The 22,397-nt window shown below is 55.0% G+C and overlaps 12 protein-coding genes across 12 annotated transcripts; 3 read left to right on the forward strand and 9 right to left on the reverse strand.

The window, feature by feature from the left end:
- Positions 1-1,653: 1,653 nt before the first annotated feature.
- Positions 1,654-3,122, reverse strand: IWZ02DRAFT_520023 (uncharacterized protein; the record flags this gene model as incomplete). The annotated part of the gene is made up of 4 exons (XM_066770754.1): positions 1,654-2,036; positions 2,088-2,138; positions 2,192-2,878; positions 2,936-3,122. 4 exons carry the CDS (start codon positions 3,120-3,122, stop codon positions 1,702-1,704), a joined length of 1,260 nt encoding a protein of 419 aa, XP_066622463.1. The 3' UTR covers positions 1,654-1,701.
- Positions 3,123-3,598: 476 nt separating this feature from the next.
- Positions 3,599-5,641, reverse strand: IWZ02DRAFT_278967 (uncharacterized protein). The gene has a single exon (XM_066763613.1). The coding sequence runs from the start codon at positions 5,188-5,190 to the stop codon at positions 3,916-3,918; it is 1,275 nt and encodes a 424-aa protein (XP_066622464.1). The 5' UTR covers positions 5,191-5,641; the 3' UTR covers positions 3,599-3,915.
- Positions 5,387-6,119, reverse strand: IWZ02DRAFT_279173 (uncharacterized protein). The gene is made up of 3 exons (XM_066763616.1): positions 5,987-6,119; positions 5,889-5,929; positions 5,387-5,816 (listed from the first exon to the last, which is right to left on the reverse strand). Exons 1-3 carry the CDS (start codon positions 6,015-6,017, stop codon positions 5,583-5,585), a joined length of 306 nt encoding a protein of 101 aa, XP_066622465.1. The 5' UTR covers positions 6,018-6,119; the 3' UTR covers positions 5,387-5,582.
- IWZ02DRAFT_279134 (mitochondrial 37S ribosomal protein uS10m) lies at positions 6,018-7,306 on the reverse strand. Its single transcript, XM_066763615.1, has 4 exons — positions 7,092-7,306; positions 6,943-7,034; positions 6,857-6,892; positions 6,018-6,808 (listed from the first exon to the last, which is right to left on the reverse strand). Exons 1-4 carry the CDS (start codon positions 7,143-7,145, stop codon positions 6,178-6,180), a joined length of 813 nt encoding a protein of 270 aa, XP_066622466.1. The 5' UTR covers positions 7,146-7,306; the 3' UTR covers positions 6,018-6,177.
- Positions 7,307-7,435: 129 nt separating this feature from the next.
- IWZ02DRAFT_469896 (purine nucleoside phosphorylase-like protein) lies at positions 7,436-8,725 on the forward strand (the record flags this gene model as incomplete). The annotated part of the gene is made up of 6 exons (XM_066768758.1): positions 7,436-7,646; positions 7,750-7,911; positions 7,971-8,035; positions 8,087-8,289; positions 8,353-8,632; positions 8,684-8,725. The coding sequence occupies 6 exons, from the start codon at positions 7,436-7,438 to the stop codon at positions 8,723-8,725; spliced, it is 963 nt and encodes a 320-aa protein (XP_066622467.1).
- Positions 8,611-9,959, reverse strand: IWZ02DRAFT_452843 (Fcf2 pre-rRNA processing-domain-containing protein). Its single transcript, XM_066767625.1, has 2 exons — positions 9,603-9,959; positions 8,611-9,404 (listed from the first exon to the last, which is right to left on the reverse strand). Exons 1-2 carry the CDS (start codon positions 9,945-9,947, stop codon positions 9,021-9,023), a joined length of 729 nt encoding a protein of 242 aa, XP_066622468.1. The 5' UTR covers positions 9,948-9,959; the 3' UTR covers positions 8,611-9,020.
- Positions 9,960-11,033: 1,074 nt separating this feature from the next.
- IWZ02DRAFT_278615 (nuclear transcription factor Y subunit C-3) lies at positions 11,034-12,607 on the forward strand. Its single transcript, XM_066763611.1, has 5 exons — positions 11,034-11,416; positions 11,510-11,523; positions 11,577-11,633; positions 11,688-12,323; positions 12,375-12,607. Exons 1-5 carry the CDS (start codon positions 11,296-11,298, stop codon positions 12,510-12,512), a joined length of 966 nt encoding a protein of 321 aa, XP_066622469.1. The 5' UTR covers positions 11,034-11,295; the 3' UTR covers positions 12,513-12,607.
- A 1,268-nt stretch (positions 12,608-13,875) lies between these two features.
- On the forward strand, positions 13,876-15,720 carry IWZ02DRAFT_278977 (malate dehydrogenase, NAD-dependent). Its single transcript, XM_066763614.1, has 9 exons — positions 13,876-13,887; positions 14,077-14,157; positions 14,214-14,245; positions 14,299-14,409; positions 14,467-14,554; positions 14,611-14,988; positions 15,039-15,268; positions 15,321-15,457; positions 15,579-15,720. The coding sequence occupies exons 2-9, from the start codon at positions 14,145-14,147 to the stop codon at positions 15,583-15,585; spliced, it is 996 nt and encodes a 331-aa protein (XP_066622470.1). The 5' UTR covers positions 13,876-13,887; positions 14,077-14,144; the 3' UTR covers positions 15,586-15,720.
- Positions 15,721-17,401: 1,681 nt separating this feature from the next.
- Positions 17,402-18,507, reverse strand: IWZ02DRAFT_378748 (transport protein particle component; the record flags this gene model as incomplete). The annotated part of the gene is made up of 4 exons (XM_066765007.1): positions 17,402-17,533; positions 17,632-17,845; positions 18,092-18,202; positions 18,242-18,507. 4 exons carry the CDS (start codon positions 18,505-18,507, stop codon positions 17,402-17,404), a joined length of 723 nt encoding a protein of 240 aa, XP_066622471.1.
- Positions 18,508-19,244: 737 nt separating this feature from the next.
- Positions 19,245-20,091, reverse strand: IWZ02DRAFT_278574 (uncharacterized protein). The gene has a single exon (XM_066763610.1). It carries the CDS (start codon positions 20,051-20,053, stop codon positions 19,520-19,522), a length of 534 nt encoding a protein of 177 aa, XP_066622472.1. The 5' UTR covers positions 20,054-20,091; the 3' UTR covers positions 19,245-19,519.
- IWZ02DRAFT_279534 (uncharacterized protein) lies at positions 19,926-21,034 on the reverse strand. Its single transcript, XM_066763617.1, has 2 exons — positions 20,436-21,034; positions 19,926-20,387 (listed from the first exon to the last, which is right to left on the reverse strand). Exons 1-2 carry the CDS (start codon positions 20,751-20,753, stop codon positions 20,073-20,075), a joined length of 633 nt encoding a protein of 210 aa, XP_066622473.1. The 5' UTR covers positions 20,754-21,034; the 3' UTR covers positions 19,926-20,072.
- On the reverse strand, positions 21,035-22,265 carry IWZ02DRAFT_278572 (urease accessory protein UreF). The gene is made up of 2 exons (XM_066763609.1): positions 22,104-22,265; positions 21,035-22,053 (listed from the first exon to the last, which is right to left on the reverse strand). The coding sequence occupies exons 1-2, from the start codon at positions 22,237-22,239 to the stop codon at positions 21,317-21,319; spliced, it is 873 nt and encodes a 290-aa protein (XP_066622474.1). The 5' UTR covers positions 22,240-22,265; the 3' UTR covers positions 21,035-21,316.
- Between the last annotated feature and the right edge of the window lie 132 nt (positions 22,266-22,397).

Raw genomic sequence — 22,397 nt, forward strand, 5'->3', positions numbered from 1 at the left:
GCGCTAGGCGATGCCGACCTAGTCGTACCGTACGCCCTCTCTCATCATGGGCCGGGTGGTGCAAATCGGCGCTCTTTGCTTTTCTTTCAATCACGCGTATTGAGGCTAGAAGACTGCCATTTCCCTCTTCTTTCCCTTCGCTTCCCCGACTTCATCCACCCCTCAGCCCCCCTCTTTCTCGTCGTTTCTGTCCGTCTTGCCCGTCTCATCCGGCCCATTCATATCCTTTCCCGAGTCCAAAGTGCCCCCTTCCCGGCATCTCTCGCCCCTCCCCACCCAATCGTCGCGTAAGTCGGAGAATGCTCGAGGCAGTGGCAGCCATGCCTAAACCTCATATGCGGGCCGACTTCACAACACAAGCGGGCGGTTGGGGAGCGAGCAGTAGGCTGGAGAAGGCGCGATATGGCGGTCTTGGGGTGAATGTGCCGGTGTGTGACGATTTTGATGGCTGGAAGCGACCGGCTTGATGCATGGGCGATGGGGAGGATGAGGTTGGGGAGGCGCGGGCGAGTGGAGCGATGCGTGTTCGTTGGTGCGGCCGGCCGCGTTCATGGGCTCAACGTGGACGCAACCCCTTTTGTGGTCGAGGGGCTTTTTGCATTAATCAATCAATCCTGCGGGATGGGGACGAGGGCGGTGGTTTGGGTGGTTCATCGGGGTGGATTGGGCAGAGAGGGAGTTTTGTCGTTCGGACTTTTCCTTGTGTTGGACTTTCTGATTGGAATGATTAATGGGTTCGACAACGTTTTCGGGGACATCAAGGGCGGTGGTTTTGGTGGTTTCATAGGGATGATTTCGGTGGACGGCGTCACACTGAAAAAGCGTGCGGGCTGGGTTTGTTCAGGGCGGTGGGTCTTCTCGTTGATCGGGGTGGAGTTGGTTGGGATTGGGTTTTGCGGATGGGTTTCTGAAGGCACTCGTGTCTGTCTGTTTGCCGACTTACCGGCTTTTTCTCCGCTCTTGTGGCTTCGGCCAAGGCGACGCTTATACACTGGCAGAGTTTTACACAATCGACCTGTCTTGCCGGTCTTTATATGTCTATTTGCTGATGTCGAATGTGCCCTGCCCTCGTCCCGAGCTGCTTCGGTGCCACTGAAGTACTCGAAATCGGCTAGAAAAGTGAGAAGATACGAAAATCAACAATTAGTATCCAACCGTGGTGCCAGAACCTACATACTCAGCAGTCATCGAAAACTCCTGATGCATCAATATGCCTCCGTTTGCTCACTGACGGCCTTCTAGCGTTAGGCTGATTTTATGAGTGTAACAGGCTCAGCTGCAGACCTACTTTCTGGACCTCCAAGTGCAAGATTCTCAATTGAAGTCCCTCTTAGCCTTCTCCAATTCAAGGCGCGGGAAGCAGTCGTTGTTGCACCACCTTTCAAGAGCTGGACTGTTCTGGACTGGAAAAAATTTGGATATAGAGATAGAGTCTTTTTCGTGAATTCACCCGTAAGTAGAATTCGTCCCAGCCCTTATCGTTGCAAAAGCTATAGTACCAACCCAAGCTCGGTGTGTCGGTTGATCCAAAGGAAAAGTTCTCGACCAACCACTGAAAATGAAAGTAATCTGAAAAGAGAAAGTTACATGAGAAGGACTTCAATCTGAGCTTGACAAAAGACGCATTGAAAAGAAGAACGAAAACAAGACCAAGACCGACTTGAGCAAAGATGTCCATAAGGCACTGCGACTGCAGAGGATTCAATTGGCTTTCCGCTCTTTTGCCACAGCAGACAGGACTTCCGGAGTTGGTGATGTACATCTGGCGCGTTTCTTCTTCGCAGTGCAGAGCGGCGTAAGCTGGGGGACGATGACGGCCTCAATGGAGGATTTCAGGATTTCAGAAGCTCCAAAGATCTGCGCATGTACCTTATTGATAACTTGGTGGATCTCGTTGGCCTTTGCGGCCTTTTGCGGTGGAATGGCATTGCCTTTGGAACCGTTCTCGCGGCGAAACATGTCTTTTGCGAGATGGGGCTCGACAAAAAGGAACCAAATCCGATCGCATGCAACACAGAATCTCTGGGTCATAACAGCTGTATCAAAGTCAGAACAGGTGGTAATTGAGCATGATTTGAATGACTCACCGCCCATGCCTTTATCATAATAGTTGCGCTCGATAGCGATTGTGGGATGAACTGCTTGCATGTCAGCGAAAGCTAGCTTGGAACGGTACTCCTGGAAACCTTACAAGCCCAGTAGATCGATGCAGCGACATCGAAGTCAAAATTCCTAGCCCACATAGCCATCCTTTGGATGAAGTTCAGCTGTCGGTAATATTGAGCTCGAACCGGAGTCCCACCACGCAGAGGGGCTTCCAAAGTTTTTTCGTCGATTCGCTGGGACTGGGGGAGTTCCAGCACACTTACACACTCAAGGCGCTTCTGGATCCTTTCGCGCTCCCTCTTCTTCGATTGTTCCTCTCTTGGGGTGCGAAGATCACTTGGACTCGCCGCGCCGCTGGTTGCTTCCAGCTTTCGGACGCAATTGCTCAAAGTCACCTCGGCTTGCTGCTTGTACTTCTCGAAACGTTTCTCAATATAGCGCTGACGTTCCTTCCGGATGATTTTCTCGTGAAGTGTTCCTGTGGTCGGGGTATCGGCAGTGGCTATGAAGTCACACATAAGGTTTTGCAAAAGCGCCAATCTGTCGTCAAAGGTCACAAGAGCCAGTACGAACTTGGGAAGAAAAGGCCAATTCTCGATAGCCATGTCCTCGGCAGGCAAGCCCCACACCTCATTTTGCAGTCTCTGAGCGATACCTGCGCACCGTCTCTCGTGCGACTCCAAATCCCGCGAGAGTTGGCCAAGACGAGGTTTTGCGGTGGCTCTTACTGAACTTGGTGGCAACGCATTGTATCTGAAGTAATGAACATAGGCTGCCTCAAGTCAGTACTAAAACAGGGACATGCACCTATTTAGAGCCTTGAGCTCACCCGCAGTGTCCCTTGTAGTTTCCTCGAGATTAAGCTTGTCTGAGTTCTCATGATCCGAAATTGCCCAGCCTGCCTCAGTCGCGGGCACAAATTCCATTCCGGGTCCATAGATTGCCGACTCCAACGGCAGGTAATGGGGGAGACGCGGAATCGGATATACGTCATAGAAACCCGAAAAATCTACCATGACTCTAGAGAGAGCCACGTGCGGGTCGAAGTGTAAGATCGAAGTAGGGAGGCTGACAAGAGTCGACCAGAGACAGCGATCGATGGGGCTGGATGGAGCGGTCTTTCGAGAGTTGAGGAGCTTGGTGAGCTGCGAATCAATCCGAGGGAGTAAATCCGAGTTGAAGATACGAAAGACGGTGATAATCCGGCGTAGAGCGTAGACGTGTAAAGGAAGAACCTGAGTTGAAGCAGGAATGGAAGAATCATTGAAATGGAGATGTCAAGGAAAGAGGAGTGAAAGCGTGCGGGTCAGGGGGATGGCTTTAATAGTGGATGGGTTGGGGCAAGTGTGAGGTGAAGGAGTTGCGTTCGAAGAAGGGGCATTCGGCCTCGGCCCCGGGTATCAATGCAACAAATGACTGCTCCACAGGCGCTGCCGCATGGTCGGATGAAAGCTCGCACACGGAGCTGCAGTAGAAAATAGAAGCTTGATGAGCTCAACCAGATGTATTGTAAGTTTTTTTTTTTCCAGCTAGATGTGCCTTCGGTGTAAGTGCCATGGTCAACCGTGGCAGCAATCAAGCAGGCTCCTAAAGAAAGCCAAACTCACCAGCAGGTATTGCCCAATCATGACTGCTTTGAAGTCCAAAATGAGCAAAGGGGAGAAATGGGAAAGGAAAAAAGAAAAAGGGAAAAACCAGAAGCAACAGCGGAGCCAAAACTTCCGGCTCCCTGATGACCATCCCCTGACCAACCAAGACTGAACCAGCATATTCGCATGCATCCATGCCACGCCATTGCAAACTTGCCCTTCACTCTTCCATCTGCTCCTTCATCTTCTTCCAAACATAATCCTTGTCGTCCACCTCCGCACAGACAAGATAGGTCAAGGTCCTGACTGCCTGTTCGTCGACGACCAAATTCTTTTTCGCCAGACCCATCCGAGTAATGACCTGCTTAGCCTGGCTCTTCAGCGACCTCAAATCGTGCTCCAAATCCGCAAATCTCTCATGCGCAACGTAATCAAATGCTTTGAACAGGTCCCGTTGCACACGGTTCCACGGTAGGTAGCCGTCAGCATCGCCGGTGATGGTGCGGAAGAGGATGCCGAAGCCAGCAGGGGGCAGGGGCTCAAGGGGCCGAGGAGGCAGCGCGCCGCGCGAGTTCGAAGGTCTTGGAGGAGCCCGCCTGGTTTCGTAATGCTTGATTTCCCGCAACTTGGCAGCCAGCCAGTCGCGGTGCTGGTGAACGACGGCCCAGCGCTCGACGCTCTGTGGGTTGAGGGTCATGGGCTGCGGTGTGCCATTGGCGTCCCTCTGCTTGGGTCGTGCAAGCAGGGTGATGGTGAAGAGCTCGTTGATGCAGAGCGCGATCTTGTGCTGAAGCTCCTGTCCCTTGGTGCGTATCACTTGGAGCAGCTCAGGGCTGATGTTCTCCTTCGCATACCTCCAGACCACGTGGTTTGGGTAGGTTCCAATAAGATGGACCAGCGCTTCCTTGTACATCATTTCGTATTGCAGGGCCATGGCGAGGTTGAGCCAGCGCGGTGGGTTGATGGCGATATTTCGGAAGAGCTCGACGTGAAAGCGGGTAAAGTGCTCGACCAGATATGGCCGCAGCCTATGAAGGGTGCCATATCGCTCTGAGATGTATACCAAGATTTCTGCCTGGTACTGGGCTCGAAGTATGTTCGAAGAGCATATCAGAAGAGGCCTGTTGTAGAGGTTGGCGAAGAAGCTCCGGTACGCGATGCAAATATCGTAGCTTGTATTTGATGATTTGCGACGACGGATTCGCAGGGCGGGAATGGGCTCCTCAGCTCTTGGAGAAGCAAGAGTCAGATGAAAGGCGTGGCCTTCAGGTCCACCCTGGTAGTTGCCCTCCTCTGAGAGCAGCAGTATCAAAGGCAGAGAGTCTGCTTCGAGTACTCTTCGGTGCAGCCGCAGCGTCCAGATGTTCTCTTCATCGTGGAGCTGGATGATGACGTCTCCATCATCGAAGTATGGGAAGAGGGCGTGCCTGTGGGTGGCTTGCGTAGTGAACCTGTCAGTGTAGAAGAGTCGGGGTCTCTCGATCAGCGCGGACATCTCTTTCAGGCGAGAGCCATTGGATGCGATCTTGAAGAAGAGGTGTTGAAGTCGTCGTGGAGAGGTGAGGTGACGAAGAAAGGTAGCGTTCAAGAGGGTGGCTCTTGTGTGCCTCCAAACGCCGTCAGACGCCGTCTATCCGCTTCACCGTGACAACGCCGGACAGACGTCGACCAGCAGGTCACTGGAGATGTGAGGCGACGGAAGCAGCAAGATCGTTAAGGACAGATGAGGTGATGGAGAGTGAGGTCGGGTTCAAGAGGGTGACTCTTATGTGCCTCCAGACGCCGCCAGAGGCCGTGCGTACACTTGATCGTGATACTGTCGAACAGGCGTTGACCAGCTAGTATCTGTGGAGAAATGAGGTGACTCTTATCTACCTAAAGACGCCGTTAGACGCGCCGTCTGTCCGCTTCACTATGACAATGTCGAACAGGGTTCGACTCTATAAGACAACTTTGAACAGACGTCAACAATACGAGACAATACCGAACAAGCGTCGACCCGTATGACAATATCGAACAGGCATCGACTAGCAAGGTTGCTATGAAGAGAAAAGATGGAGAGAAACTAGCACTAAGTCCGCACACAGGGAGCATCCGTTCGCTCATAGAGAGGAGATGAAGCTAGGGAGCAGTCGTCAGCGCAGCAGTGAGTTTTGAAACTTCCCGACATGGGGAGCATTCGTTCGCTCGTACAGATGAAGTTAGGGAGCAGTCGTCTGCTGCCACAGTCGCGTCTAAGGAGCTGTCATTAGCGAAACACCAGGTAAACGACACAGACATAACAAACTTACGCTGAATGAGACCTAAGAAGGCTATATTCATAGAGACATGCTATCTCTTTTCAAAAGGCCAACCAGTAGCACCACCATCGTCGACTCGACATGCTGCTTTCTTAGTGCGCATCTCTCATCTCCTTACAGTTGAAGAATAAAGACGGAAGCCTGATGTCAATGACGACAGATTGTCCAGTTTCCATCTCCATCTACATGCCCATCTCCTTGCTAGTCTTCGACATGGGCGCATTACCATGCGCCGCGCTCTTGAAAGGCTCGGTGTGCATCATCTCAAGGACCTCCTCCAGACTCTCGGGCGCATCCTTCCTGCGACCGAAGCCCTTCATGCTCTCCTCGACCAAGCTCTTCTCCTGGACGACCGCCTCGTCCATGGCCGTCGCGACATCCAGCTTCTCAAACTCGAAAATGTTGGCCTTCATGCCGACGCCGTAGTACTGGTGCTTCTGCAGGTACGAAAGCCAAATCTGGACGACCTCGGGGTCTCCGTCCTGGATCTGGATCAGGCGCCGGATGGTGATGCGCTCAAAGTTCTCCTGCGACTTTTTGAAGATGAAGTTGGAGCGCGGCACCGTCCAGCGCTCGATCAGCTTGGGCAGCGGGACGGGGCCCTTGGCGGGAAGCCCAAGGTAGTAGGCCGCACGCAGCGCGAAGTCGGCGAAGAACTCGATGTTGCGGACAGAGTAAGTGCGCAGCTGTAGATCGCAGACGGGGATGCCGTACGTGGCTTGTCGCCGGAGCGGTGTCTTGAAGATGGCTTCGACGTTGCGCGGTGGGCGAATCACCTCCAGACTCTTCTTTTCCTCCTCCGTCGCATCGATGCTGCAGTGTGTCAACGAGTGTAGGGCGAGTCGGCGCGGTCGAGCTTACGGGTCTATTCTTGGTGGATCTTTGATGCCTTCCTGTCTGCGAAACCGTTAGCAGTGAAACTAGGACCAAGACATGGTGTCGCATACTTTGCCGCCTCCTCCCACTTGACGCCCGATACCCGCAGCGATTCCAATATGGTGTTGTACTGACGACGGCATGGCGCTCTCGGAGGGGAAATCTGCGCACCAGATGTCAGTGATCGCTGTGCATGAGCGCCTCAAGTGAGATTGGATACCTTAACCCTCTTCAGGGCGCCAAACGGCGACCTGAGATATGTTGGAGCGGCCATGGCGGTTGAATTGTCGGACGCAGCGCACTGGAGGCGTTGTCGAGCGTCGGCGTGCGGATCAATTTCCACTCACCGCCCGCGCACGAGCCACATTCCAGCGGCCTCCTCCGACAGTTTGACGTTCTTCTCCTCCGCAGGACCACATAGTGGCGTCTTGGCTGTAGCTGTCTACATAATTCGGCTTGCTCCCACACTCGAGACTCTTTGCCCTCGTTTGATTTTGTCAAAAATCGATTCCGATTGAAAAATAACAGCCTCACTGACTACGCAGAAACATCCGCATCACGACCATGTCCGCCGCAGCCCCAGCTCCACCCGGCGTCTACCACCGCGCCTCCGAGACGGCCGAGTACCTGCGGTCCAACGTACCCGCAGAGCTGCGCAGTCCCAAAGTTGCCATAGTGTGCGGCTCAGGCCTGGGCGGATTGGCCGACACGATCCACGCCGAGCCCATCTTCTCCACGCCGTATTCCAGCGTCCCCAACTTTCCGCAAAGCACTGGTGCGTAGCGTACGGCCCCCTTCATGCAATTGATGCATTTTTGCGGAGGCTGGTCCCACTCGTAAGCAAGAAAGACTGTATTGATTCGATTTGACCGTCGCAGTCGTCGGCCATGCAGGACAGCTCATCTTCGGGCTGATTGGCCCTGCGAAGCTGCCAGTGATGCTGCTTGTAGGCCGCGCCCACTTTTACGAGGGCCATGAAATGGAGCTCGTTACCTTTGCAACGCGCGTCTGCAAGCTACTGGGCATCGAGACTATGATTGGTGCGTGGATTCCTGTGTTTTGAAGCCCTCAAGAGTCTCGCCCTGATCCATTTCCGTAGTCACAAACGCCGCTGGCGGCCTGAATCCCGACTACGAGGTCGGCGATATCGTCCTGTTGAACGATGTAAGCTTGAAGTGAAAGTGTGCGTCAAAGCTTGCTAAGACTGGGATTCAGCACCTCAACATGCCGGGGTTGATGGGCTTCCATCCTCTGCGTGGCCCCAATATAGACGAGTTTGGCGTGCGCTTCCCGCCCCTGTCGGATGCCTACGACCTCGAGCTTCGCCAGCGAGTCCACAAGGCGTGGCAGAAGCTAGGGCTGGGCCAGGGGAAGAGAAGACTGCATGAAGGAGTCTACGCCTTTGTTTCCGGGCCAAGGTAAGGCTAGACCAGTGGATGGGATGCGAAAATGCCGCAAAGGCACAGCTAATGCAAGCACAGCTACGAAACGCGTGCTGAATGCCGCATGCTGCGAACCTTTGGGGCAGACGTGGTTGGCATGTCGACTGTGCCCGAAATCGTCGTAGCAAGACACAGTGGCATCAGGGTGCTTGCGTTCAGTCTCGTTACCAACAAGGCTGTGCTGGAAGCTAGCACACGTGGAGACGAAGCGGCCATTCAGAACATGAGCAAGCAAGAGCTGGATGAGTACTTGAGCAAGGGCAAGGCTAATCACGAAGAGGTGTTGGAAGCTGGTAGAGAGGCGGCCAAAGATATGCAGGTACGTCGACCCAAAGTTGATGATTGATTGTCTAGCTGACTTGATGCCCAGGCCTTAGTCAAGCAGGTCCTATGTGACCTTGGCGCTGCATAGAGCAACGGATTTGTATGACGCTGGCGTGGCGTAGTCCTTGAGGCTTTGGATGGTGCCTCATTGGAGCAAAGGCCTCATGCTGACGGACAACGGCGGGGACCCTGACGCGGGGTGTTCCCCATGTATCTAGCGTCAATGAGGTTGGCGAAGTTGCTGCGCTTTGCAGGCATGGCCACTGGCTGAAAATCCTCCCAAGCGAGCCAGTGGGACGTGAAAGCTCATTACCAAGGTTGGTATGGCAACACATGTTGGAGGGCTGAAACAATTCGACACGAGACCAATCGTTCGTCACATGTCATCCCCTGCCAATCCTGCCCGACTTGCGCTTGGCCTTCATAGCCTTGTAGTGGGCCTTCTTGCCGCTGGTCTTGTTGGTCTGGATCTCGTCATACTTTCTCTTGAACCTGCCACTGTCCTTTTCCTGGGACAGGACTTCTTCGACAAAGGTTCTCTTGCGGTCCTTGTTCTGAATGCGGGCGCTGTAGTATTCGGTGGGTCCTTCAACAATGGTACCGACCTGGGAATATTCGGGCACATCTTTGCTGTCTTCCTTTTTGTAGTGTCTGTGCGGGTCAAGGACATTGCGCATCTTCAGCAGCTGTAGATCTCTCTTCAGCTCTGGAGTCAGATCAGTCTTGGGCAAGTTGAACCATTTGTCGCCAGCAGTGGCCTTGCGTTCCTACAGGGCTCGTTAGAAGTCATTCGAACAAGATTGAGTAATCAAAGACGTAGCGTATAAGGTGCCTCAGAGTAACTATGAACTAAAAGCTCTCAGTGGTGCAGGAAGGGCCCAAGACGGACCCTTTGGTCTGCTCAAGGGAGAAAAATTTGGGAATGTTTTCCTCATAGGCAATCAAGTGAAAGAGTGAAAACGTACCTCTATCTTCTTCTTCCGAACTGCCACCGGGTCCTCGACCTTTCTGATGTTCTGATTGGCCAAGTCACGTTGCTGGGAGTCTAGCAATTTTGCTGAGTTGATGCGGGCAACTTCGCCGTTGGTGCATAGGTAAGGAGAAGCGATCTCTCCCGCATCGAGCTTGGGCAGCTTGAAGGCGGATGCAGAAAAGGGCTGCAGCTGGTGAGCGGACGTGGCTTTGTCGCGCAATCTGACTTCAGCCTGCTTCAGGAGGGCCTGAATTTGGTCTTCGGACAGATCCTCATCATCAGAGGGCAAGGCATGGTCCAGCTCGCGTGTTGGCTCCGTGTGCGCTGTCACCTCCATGTTGGTGGATGGAGTGTAAAAAAAGTTGACGTGAGGGAAAGCGAGAAAGACGGCCAAGGCAAAAACGCGACGGAAAATCTGAATTCCGGCTGGCGTGTGCACCGCGGTCCTCGGGCGGTCAGCAGCGGCAGAAAGCTTCCACTCAACGCGTTACGCACGGACTAGGTACCGTTACGTTCCCCCACCCGGCACTCATCCATCCATCAGCGCCGGGTTTCTCTCCTCGCTGCTGTCGTGCCAGGCGTGGTTGTGACATGGGCTCTACGAACACTTACTTAGCTTACGACAGATACGGGCGTCCTGGTCATCGACTTTGGGCCCGGCTGAGCGTGGTGGATTCTCGCGCGCGAGCACCTGCACTCGATGCACTGCACCACTCTGCTGCATGACGGGACCTGTGCTTGCTCCCTTCATGTTGGTGCCTGACCATGATCGCTGCCAACTCCACAGAGACGCCTCAGTAATCGACCACTAGCAAAATGATCCTCGATTCGCGATCCAAGGCCTCTCCAGTCGAGCGCTCTGCATCACATTGCGCACGACATGGCATGGGGACGGATTGGAAGATGGCCAGCGCATCGCATCCATCAGTCGAGCATGCATCGGGACGAGTGGGCCACAGTCAGCATGGCACCTCGGGCAGCTGAGCCAGTCTCGCCTCTGTCCCCGGCATGGCATGGCGTGCACCCGACAGGTCCGAGACGGGAGGGGATTGTTGTGATTGTGATGGCGCGGCGGCAGCAGCAGCAGCAGCAGCAGCAGCAGCACTGAGCTGGCTCGTCTTGCGGCGCAGGGCGTTGTTTATATAGGATCATCATCATCATCGTCTTCTTCAGTCGAGACCGTGTCAGTAACAGCAGAGAGCCCCTGCAACGAACCGCACCGCCGTACCAGGACCAGGACCAGGCCAACACGCCCGCCGATTCGCTGCGCAACCCGCCGCTCCACAGGGACGGACCGGACCAAACATAGCTCTCGAGGCCAAGTAGGTGATAGAGTATAGTCGGCCTCAATTATCGCGGTCGCTGGCATCCAAGACCAGACGCCAGGTTGGACGCGAAGCGAACAATTATTCCTGCCGTGTCCGGCTCTGCCTTCCCCACTTCATTCTTCCTACATAGTCAGCCTTCCAGTTCACCGCATCTCTGACGCTACGAGCCTGCAACACCCGCTTCCATCGCATCCACAGTTCTCCATCACCGCCGCAACGACTGCCACCCCGCCGGCGAATCAATTTCCTGCTCCCCGCGCCCGCCTGCACTCTCGTGCGCTTCGGTCCAGCACAGCAGCCCGCCCAGCGAATGGTAGCCCTCTTGCCGCCAGTGCGTGCGCAATCGGCCTAGCCATCATGGACCCATCAAATCTCCAAGGACACGGTCAGCAAAAGATGCGACAGCAGGCTCCGCCCCGCCGCTACGACGGCCAGAATGGAAATCCTCTCTACGACCCTGCCAATGGCGGCCACTACGGTACGTCGTCGCCGTGAGCCTTGCATGTCATGTCAAGCTTTCCCGGCCCAGCCAAGACCTCGAAGCGCAATCACTGACACACATTCTTTGCAGGAGCGAGCGCAAGTGTGCGTCCAAAACTCCCCAGCCCGCCGTCCGCCCTGCTGATTCCACCGTCTAGATAGCTGCGCAAGGCCACGCGCCGAATCCAGAGGTTTTTACAGGTCAATGGGCAAACGTACGCACTCTTCCTTCTTCGCCGCGCGACGCGGTCGTGTTGACGCGCCTCTAGGTCAACCAGGGCCTTACTGGCCAGTATCGCGATATCCTCAACACCTACTGGCAGCAGCAAGTCACCAAGCTCGAGACGGACGATCATGACTACAAGCTCCACCAACTGCCTCTGGCGCGGATAAAGAAGGTCATGAAGGCCGATCCAGAAGTTAAGATGATATCGGCCGAGGCCCCCATCCTGTTTGCAAAGGCTTGCGACATCTTCATCACGGAGCTGACGATGCGCGCCTGGATACACGCCGAGGAAAACAAGAGGCGCACGCTGCAGCGCTCCGATATCGCAAATGCGTTGGCCAAGTCGGACATGTTTGACTTTTTGATCGATATTGTGCCTCGCGAGGAGGCTACATCCCACAAGCGGTCCGGCGGCCAGGGCAGTTCGGCGGCGCAGGCTCAGGCGAATGCGCAGGCCCAGCCAGGCGCGGTTCAGCAAACGGGCATGCACCCGCCGCCTCACCCAATGGCGCCGCCCGACTATGGCATGGCGCCGCACATGGAACAAGACTATCGCGCTCAGCAGCAAGGCATGTTTGCGCCACCGGTGCAGAGCGACCCATCCGCGGCGTACGGCCAGGCGCCGCAACAGATGTTTGATCCGTCCATGTACGGAGGCTACCAGATGGCGCCCCAACAGGTAAATCGGCAACCATGACGCGTCTTCCAATCTTCTAACTGCTGCGATCAGCAGATGTATGCGGTTGGAGGACAACGAGCTCCAGACCCAACGGGCGCAGGTGATCCAAGTCAAAGCTATGGGGCCCACGACCCAGGTGCAGAGGCCGACGCGGATGCTGAAGGGGACAGGGAAGACTACGTGGGGTAGCATGGTTTCTTTGAGGGTCTCGTAGTCTCCGTCCGCCGCGGCGAAGAGTTGCGAGTCTTGGGCACAAGCGGACGGCTGTGCCGAGCGGTTTTTCTTTCTACATGACGATGAGCTTTACTTCATTTCTTCTTCTCCAACTTTAAAAACAATTATTTCCTTCGCGGAGGGGCTTGTGTGTGGCACGGAGCCATGGGGCGCGCAAAGACAAGTTGGCCACATTTTGTGTTATTTTCTTCTTCCTCTTCTTCCTCTTCTTCCTCTTCTTCCTCTTCTTCCTCTTCTTCTCCTTCATCATCATCATCATCATCTTCTTCTTCTTCTTCTTCTTCTTCTTCTTCTTCATCTTTAGTTGATTACATTTCGGCATTCTGATTGCATCATAGGGCTGGGGTTCGGGAGACGCTATTCCTGGGCTACGGCTGGAGGACGCATAAGGCCGGAGGTAGATATCTCACTTGGTTTGGCAGGGCTGGCTGGGGATGGAAAATGGCGGCTCCCCGGCTGTTTGGAGGGCCTTGGGCAGGGCGTCGTTCGAAAGGACAGCAAGGCGTTTCCCACTCACAGGGTGGTCAAGACTTCTTTTCCGCTTTCTTCTCGTCGCAGTGGTCGTGATGGATGACGGAAGGGTTTGGACGGGTCGTCGGCTGCATGCTCTTGTCCCGAGATGTCCCGAGAAAGCAACAATGATTGTCGAGAGGGTCTTGTTTGGCCGAGGCGTTGACGGCATTCCGCTGCGTGATTTGTGGCGGCTAAGTGACGTTTGCCGTGGCATTTGGCGCAAGCAGTGAAGGTGTCATGAGGCCAGCTAATGGCATGGGGTGAATACCAGAAGACGTGGACGGGGAAAGGGGTTTAGGGTTAGCCAGCACTGCTCGGTGGGCACTCTCATTGAGACGTCAGGCGTAGCGAGCGAGGATTGGGTTTGACGTCAAACAGGCACATGTTGATGACGGGATGTAGCAGTGGGAGGCTAAGCCTTGAGACCCAATGGTTAAGCCAGAAGGCGTTAGAGAAACGTGCACATATACCATGCTGTCTGTCGACGACGCTCTTATTGACAGGCTGCCTATCGTGTAGAGGCTGTGAGTGGGGCACATGTGTCGTACACTGTATCTTGTCAGCAGCTTGGCATGTCGGGACAAAGATACCGTGGCAGAGTGGCCTTCGGGGGATACTTCTGGCCCAGAGAGGGACCCTGTTGGCGCTTACGGAGTGCCACGACGGGAGGTTAAGGTTTCGATCAGATGCAGTCCCGGCTAACGTCGAAGCTGGCAGAGTATAAGAATATCGTGTGCGGCTCTGGCGCTGCAGAAAATTCTTCGCATCAACAATCAACCACTCGGCGTCAACATTCACCCATCACGCTCAATTGCAGGTACGTGAGGTGCCCTGGTGTACTGGCCTCCAGCTGCCCCGCCCGCACACCAGTTCCCCGCGTGTCGTTGATTGCCTTAACCTAAGCTTCACCCCTCCACCTCTGCTCTCTTAACCACTACACATTCACGACCTCTCTTCACAACCTCTCTTGCAAGCTCGTCGACTCCTGCTTACTCGTACACAACAGCCTCCTCTCAGAACCCTCCAATTTCCTCTACACCGAAACCTACCTCTCGTCCAAACAAACCCGCCAAAATGGTCAAAGCAGGTGGGGCCCCCGTCACAGGATTTCACTCGGCGAACAGGCCAGCTGAACCCTCGCAGTCGTCGCTGGTGCCTCTGGTGGTATCGGACAGGTGAGATTGAGCACTCCGCTCCGTCGCTACATCGCTGACCGAACGCCTTGCAGCCGCTGTCCCTCCTCTTGAAGGTCTCCCCGCTCATTGATGAGCTGGCCCTGTACGATGTCGTCAACACCCCCGGCGTTGCGACCGACCTCTCTCACATCTCGTCCACGGCCGTACGCCCACCCGCTCCTTCCGTACTTGCGAAGCTTCTGCTGATAATCCGCCCTCAGAAAATCTCTGGCTACCTGCCCAAGGATGACGGTCTCAAGAAGGCCTTCACGGGCGCCGACATTGTCGTCATCCCTGCCGGCATTCCTCGTGAGCGACTCCTGCACAATTGGCATGCACCTTAGTGATTATCTGACTGGCTACAGGTAAGCCTGGCATGACCCGCGACGACCTCTTCAAGATCAACGCCGGCATTGTGCGTGACCTGGTCAAGGGTGTTGCCGAATTCGCTCCCAACGCCTACGTCCTGGTCATTTCCAACCCAGTCAACTCCACCGTCCCAATCGCTGCTGAGGTTCTGAAGGCTGCTGGCGTCTTCAACCCCAAGAAGCTCTTCGGTGTCACCACTCTTGATGTTGTTCGCGCCGAGACTTTCGTTGGTGAGATTGTCGGCGAGAAGCACCCCCAGAACTTGAACATCCCCGTCATTGGTGGTCACTCGGGCGAGACCATTGTTCCCCTCTTCAGCCAGGCCAAGCCCCAGGCCAACATCCCCGCTGACAAGCTCGATGCTCTTGTCAACCGTATGTACCTCCCTACACTCGCGCAACGTACCCCGCTAATTCATTGGCAGGCGTCCAGTTTGGTGGTGACGAGGTCGTCAAGGCCAAGGACGGTGCCGGTTCCGCTACGCTCTCGATGGCCTACGCTGGTTTCCGTTTCGCCGAGAAGGTGCTCAAGGCCGTCAAGGGCGAGTCTGGCATCATCGAGCCTACCTACGTCTACCTTCCCGGTGTCGAGGGCGGTGACGCCATTGCCAAGGAGACTGGCGTCGACTTTTTCTCGGTCCCTGTCGAGCTTGGTGTAAGTACTTGACTGCGGAAATAGGAAATTGGTGTCCTGACCTGTTCTGCAGCCCGATGGTGCCAAGAAGGCCTACAACGTCGTCAGCAGTGCGAATGACTACGAGAAGAAGCTGCTCGAGGCGGCCTACAAGGGCCTCAAGACCAACATTGACAAGGGTGTCGAATTTGTCAAGAACCCTCCCACCAAGTAAGTCATGGCCCGCCCACCTCTTTGAAGAATGCGTCTTGTGCGCAGTGCCAAAGCAGGCACCGCCTCTGCTGTTGTTAGTTGACAGGCTAATGGTGGGGACTGATTGTTTGGCAGTTAGATTGTGAGACACCACAATCGATTCCGACACGGACGACCTTTTCTAGACGAGACGAATCCTCTTTTCGACTTGAGATTTCCGGGCGAACGGCGGTTTCCAATTTGTTGAGTATGGATGATTGGAATGGAAGGGGGAGATATACTGCATGATGGCATGACCTGGAGAGGGATGAACTTGGAATTCCAGACGGAGACGATGGCCAGACAGACCATTTGCGCTCTCCATCTCTGCGGGTTCTGTGGTAGAAAAGCCCAAGTTCAATTCAAGAAATGATGAATCAAACGGTCGAATGATATGATGTGACATGTTGGCGGGGTACAAAAGTGCCGTGCAGTGCAGAAAAGGTCAGGAAGACAACGTCGTGGCCGCCCGGACACAACATAATGACGCGCCCGCGCGTCCGGGTATTTATACCTCCCTCCCTCGAGTCCCGTGTCCCCCTGGAAGAGGAGCGAGACGAGAAATTGTGGGGGGGGGGGGGGGGGGGAAACCACTGTAAATCAAGGGATGGGTGGGTGCAATGAGAACGAATGGCAATGGAAAGTGGGTCGCTGAAGCGGATCCGTTCCGACTTCTCCCTAGTCGCTGATTGCTCCGCTCCGGGTTGTCCCGTCCTCGTTCCGCTCCCGTTCTTTCTCTGCTCCACTGTGGGTGGGTTGATTGATTGCTCGATGGAGAGGTGGGGAGAGGTGGGGAGGGCAGGGAAGAAGGTGGTGGTGCTGGTCGTGCGAGGGGATGTACGCATGTGGGTATATGTATGTGTAGGTACCAGGTAGGTAGGTGTGTGTCTAGCTTGGTTCACAGCACACCTTTTCTCTCTTGTTCATAGACCGAGTTGCTTGTATCGATTGATTGATTGATTGATTGATTGATTGATTGATTGTACTGTACTGTCGTGTCGCGCTCTTCACCTTGTTCCATCGTCTATCTCTCTACCCACACTTCTCTTCCCTGCTCGCTTTCTTCCTCGGCCAATCCAATCCAACTCAAACCAGCCCGTCTGCACGCGCTCTGCCCCTCCATCCCATCCCATATTCTCCCTACACCACTCACTTGTCCCCTTGTCCGAAATCATCACTCTTTTCGCAAGGCGCCTCCTGACGCCAGATAGATGTAGGTAAGACAGCTCGCGCTCTTCGGTTCTTCAGGCCTCTTCCTTGTACCTTCAGCTGCTGTCGACGTGGTGTGTGGTGGTGGTGGTATGATGGAAAGGGGGGAAATTGTGAGAGAATGGTAGGGCCACATTGCGCCGTGGTAAGAAGGGGATGTTCTCTTTCCTTTCTTCGTCCTTGTGGCGCAAACTGCCCTGCTGTTGTTGCTGCTGCTGCGTGGAGGGGATGAAGCATTCAAAAATTCGGCTGAGTCGGAAGGAATAGGCCGGGGTCGATCTGGTAGCTGGCTGACCTTTTGTGTGGTTGCCGCTTTGTCCGCTCGCCAATCGCGAATGGCTCTGTCTTCCCCCTCTCTCCCCCTATCCATCTCTCAATCGCAAGCAGGCTGGCTGTTTTGTTCTTTTGGGATCCAGCCTCACGCCGCAGCGCCTTTGACATCGCATGTTCGCCGAAGCCGCTCAGCCCAAAGCGCTTGTGTGGAAACTGCGACATGAGAGAGTCAGAGGCACGCAACGTCTCCCACATGCCCAAAGATCTCATTCTTAATCTCAGACTACCTGCCCATGCATCTCATCGTAGGGCCCAGGCAGCTCCTCCATCCGCCTTTATACTCAAGCCGTCATCGTCAAGCCCAGTCTCTGCGGGCAAGCACGTATCACGGCGACGACGGCAACAACGCGAACAGACTCGTCAACTAAGGATTTTTCGGTGCTATGATTTGGCGCCCTGTGTGCGTATCTGGAATGTCGCGCCCGGTAAGCCCGTCGTCTCGGCCGTGACGGTTGCCACAATGCCCATGCTGGCAAGGGCCCCGCGAATGAGGCCGGCAGGAAAGTAGAGAAACTGCAATGACACAAACAGCAATCGTTAGACAAGGCCTGATTCTCACTTGAATCACAATCTTCCCTTCTTGAGAATGTGGCTTGTGGGGGTTGACTTACTGGCTGCGCTTTGCTGAGGCTTTGTTCACCCTCGCCCTTCTCCAGACTCATTTTGGAAAGCGGCTTGAATGCGTTGTCGGTGAGGACGTAGATGCCCCGGTGATTGGTTTTGAGATTGTCGATTTGCTTGCGGAATATCATCGTCCATAGGTCTTTGCAGAGAAACTTGATCACGTCCAGTGTGTCCGTTAAGCGTGGTTTGTCGCGCGAGAATCTGCGGTCAAAGGGTTAGTATGTAAGAAGCTGGTGACCTGGGAAGCTCCGGCTCCAGGGACGTGGTCTTTTGCAGTCTGCGAGAGCGGGAGATTCTTGTGGTAGCGTTGCTTTGAACGCGTGAGATTGGCGACGCTGCGCATCTCCATGTTCATGGAATTTGCTCTTGAACACATCCCACGCCTCCCTGACGCAAGTCCAACTACCCCAGAAGCTCGACCACGAAGGGAAGAGTAGACACACGCACCGTTCACAAATACCCAGTCCGACCCTATACCCCAGCATATCCAACCGATACAGCGCCGACTCTCTCAACTCCTCCTCGTCCGCCGAGGCTACCGTCGCCGTGCCCGCCACGCTCGCCTTCCCTGCGCCACCAGTCTCGCCATTCGACGACACCAATCCCGGGCTTGTCATCCCCCCTTTGCCGTTGCTCGTGGCCGATCGTAATCGCGAGGGCGGCACGGCGGCGAGGTATTCTTCTTCGCGGGCTGCGAGCTCGGCGGCCATGCGGTAGGCCATGGGGACTAGCTCGATGAGGAGAAAGTCCATGCATGAGGCGTTGAAGTAGGCGGACGCTGAAGGATCGACGGTTGCAGCGGTCGTCGAGTTGGCGGCCGCCGTGGTCGCCGTAAATGGCGTTGCAGAACCGTCGTAGGACATTGTGGCGGCAGAATGTGTGCGTTTGCGAGCGGAGCTGGAGGGTGATTCGGTTGCTCTGTGAGCAAGCAGATTGGATCGTTGGGCGCGGTCTGGGTAGGTAGGAGAGGACACTGGGGGCTGGGAGGGAGCGTTCGTCGGGGGTTCGATGGTGCCCGTAAGCGCGCAGCGTCGAGGCTGTTCTCCGGTTGCGCAAGGCTGGATTCGCCGATTGAGGTGCAGCCGGAGGTCAGGAGTACGGGGAGGTCCGAGAAAACTTGGTTGCGCAAACGCGGAGATTGTCGATGTCCGTTGAATGTCGGGTGGGTGGAAGCGTGACGTTGCGTCGTCGGTGAGTGGATCTGCGGCCACAACTTCCTCGCCTGCTGCGCGAGCTCTCCGACTGTTGACCCAAACGGGGACAGCTCTTCGCGACAAAGGCTGTACAGTATCTGATGTTGTTTGTTGGAGTAGCGCTAACAGCATCTATACTTGACAGGGTTCTTTGCACTGGGTTTCATGCTTCACAGCTCGCGGCATGGGTTCAGCTGGCCGGGGCTCACTGGCTCACCGGCTCACCTTACAATCCCTCCAAGAAACATCTTTCAACCGATCTTTATCTTTTACGCCTGTCTCCTTTTCGAGGAATCTATAGTTCCAGAATTTCAAATATCTTATGATAAAAATTACAGCTTCACTGGCTCTATGATACAGTCCAAAACTCCAAGCGCCACACCTTTGTCCACGTCAAGGCGGACAAGCAGACGCATTGATACAGACAGGACGCCACAAGTAGTCCTCTCCAGACCAACCGAAACCACCACCAGGCGGTCTGTTGTCTGCCTCAACATGATCATCGAGAATGCCCGCTCTGTGCAGGTCTCCTCCGCCGTCTTTTCTTCCACGACCAGAGCCTTCCCTCATCCTGTGATTCACAGGCCACATCAGTCCTCCTGCAGTATCTAGTCAGCCAAATCGGACATTAATCCGCTCAACCGAGGCGTGTATGGAGGCTCCATCCTGCTTGCTAACACTGTCAATACGATGATGCCTCCTTCGCCTCATCAATCAATTGCTCCAATGCCGTTTCCCTCTCTTTTTCGCCTGCTGGTGCTTGCCATTGGCCGGCAAGCGAGATGTTGGGCGATTTTCCCTCTGCTTCCACGCGCGCTGCGCCCTGAGACTGCAGCTCCGGATCATAGAATGTGGAGAAGCCACAAGTGTCGACCTGGACGCGAGATTCTCCACGACCGGGACCAACAGCTGTTCGGCCGTAGTGTCTCAACCCGGCTGTAAACAACATCCACAGTGAAGCGTAGCGGAACGGCTCGCTCCGGTCGGACATGTCTGGCCCATGCGGGCCCTCCTGCTCGCCATCTTGTGCATTCAACTTGCCTCCATGTCCGGAGAGGGCAACTTGTTCAGCCCGTCCCGTTTTTGGGGTAGCATCGTCGCCAGGATTCGGTCGCCATGGCCAACGCCTCTCTTCCTTCACAACGATGCGTGGTGCCGACACATTGAGATTGGAGACGAGCTTCAACGATAGTGAATCAAAATCGCACCTAATCATCTCAAAGCCCGCGTTTATCCTAACACGCCCTCAAATCCCTATCCCTTCCCACCCAACCCATGCTCTTTAATCCAGTTGCAGAGACCCTCGGCCCTAAAACACTCGTTCCTAAGGGGATTGCCACCGCCAAAATCCGGAGGGCCCCCAGTCTCTGCATGAAGATTCGGACGCAATTATCCACGGCGTCTTCTTTGTCGAGTAGGGCCGTTGTGCTGTAAGCGTTGGCTACTGCGCGCTTCATGTGGCGATGGTAGTCCTCATCGCGGACCGAAAATAGGTTGACCTGAAACTGTCTTTGATAAATGATGCTTTGGATGGGATAAAATGCAGTCCACTAGAACAAATGAGTCAGGGACACTCCCAGAGACTCGGGGAAGTAGACCTTGGTAAAGCCCTTGTTGAGCCCGTAGAAATTCCGCATTTCTCTGGGATCTGCCACTGATACCTTGTTCGGATTGATCCTGCCCAGGGGACCATATTTGCGGTGGAGGTCTATCGACAGCCGGTGTGCTTGCCCGCCTCGGACTTTGAAGAAAAACCAGAGACCCGTCCATGCTGCCAGGGGAGGTCCAGGGGCCGTTCGAATTCCTGGTTTGAATTCGTTGTAGAGGAGATGCAAGACAACAGCAGCCAGAAGTATAGGAAAAAGGTTCGCTTTGAGAGCTTGGAAGACCGCCGGTAAGTTGAACCCGGGAGCCATATTGATTTGCGTTCGGCTCGAGTCTCAAATCCTGTGGAGGGCAGGAGTCGCCCGCACCTTACCCTGAAGTACATGAGGCTTTAGATGCCAATCTGCCAAGGTCCCTCGACATATCGCTGGCCCACAATTTATCAATTGGAATTGCATGATTTGATTGAATGCCGCGAAGATCTTCGGGACCCCGCATGAATGCTGGCACACACAGGTGGTGGTGTTTCCAAGACCTGAATCGGTGCTCCAGTCGCTCTGCTTTTGGTATTCCCGGCTCACCAAATATCGGAGGGAATTACGCACATTTTTCGCGTCGTGACGCGTGGTCCACCGTGACAAAGTCATTGGTACGGCAGATTGGGAAGATGCCGCCCTTTTTGGATTCGACTACCTCAATGAATATCTGGGACGGCCATCGAGATAAGTCGTAGGGAAGCTGATAGCCTTGGAGGATATACGTTTCCAGAGTCCCGAAGTTAAACGCAGTGCCTCAGGAAGCATTCCTTACCAAAGCTCTCCCTTTCATTTCCTCACAGCCGCGGCAGAATCGTCCCAAAAGCACCGCCGCAAGCCTACGAGTTGAAGATGCGACTGTACAGCTTCTCATGCCTCCCGACCCACAGATCCATGACAGGAGCATTCTGCCCCGCTTCTTCAACCGACGTGTCCCAATACTCTTGCACCAAGCTCCACAGCCGCCGCCGCAGATCCCCGCTCGCCAGCACCGCCTGCGCTTGATACGGTCCCAGGACGCTCGCCCGCACCGCCGCGCTCGTCACCGTCCGCGCGTGCGAAAAGAGAAACACATACACTGCGTCCTGCAGCGGCAGCCCGAGCACGCGCGTGAGGAGCCCCCAGAGCGGCGCTAGGTGCGCGTTTGGCGCTAGATACGCGTTCGATTTGGAGACCCGGAGCAAGGCCTGGAAGTCTTTTAGGGCGTCGATGGCTTCAATGGTATCCAGCGTTGGGCTGCCGTGCTGGGGCTTGAAGCTGCGATCCCACACAGAAAGGAGTGCGCGACCTTGGGCTACGCTTGCGCGGCGTGCCACGGTACAGGGCATGCTGGCGTCAAAGTCGTTGTCGAGGTCGGCAATGACAGATGGGTCGCGAAAGGCGGCAATGACATAAGGTATGCCGGCACTGGCAAGCGTGCATAACGATAGCTTCAGGAAATGATGGAATAAAGATACTTGAGAAGTAGAGGGTAGAGAGGGCCGGTGGTGCGCGAGGAAAGACTCTAGTCCACTGCTGAAGGCAAATGAACCCAATGGAAGTGCAGAGTCGGCTAGAAGCAACAGAGTATGCAATGCTGAGGCAAGTTAGCCAATGGGCTTTTGAGATGACTGGTGAAGGTGATACAATCGTCGTCGGCGGGGCACGAGGGCAGAGGCGCATCGGTCTGGGTCGCTCTCAGCTGGCTTTTAGCCTGCTGTAGCCGCCGCTCGAGATCAGCTATCTCGCTTTCCAGAGATGGCTGGCGCCTTTCGGTTGCCATAGAATAGCGTGGGTTGCGCGGTGATGGTAATCAAGCTGTCGTGCGCACGTTGATGTGGTTGCGATTATTCGTTGCCGCTGGCAACATGCACATCCGAGACCCGGTCCACCTCCGAAATTGGTTCATCCCGATTCATCGCACAGTAATGAGAGGCAGCA

This window comes from Phyllosticta citriasiana, assembly GCF_038021145.1.
Source record: "Phyllosticta citriasiana strain CBS 120426 chromosome Unknown IWZ02scaffold_7, whole genome shotgun sequence".
NCBI lineage: Eukaryota > Fungi > Ascomycota > Dothideomycetes > Botryosphaeriales > Phyllostictaceae > Phyllosticta > Phyllosticta citriasiana.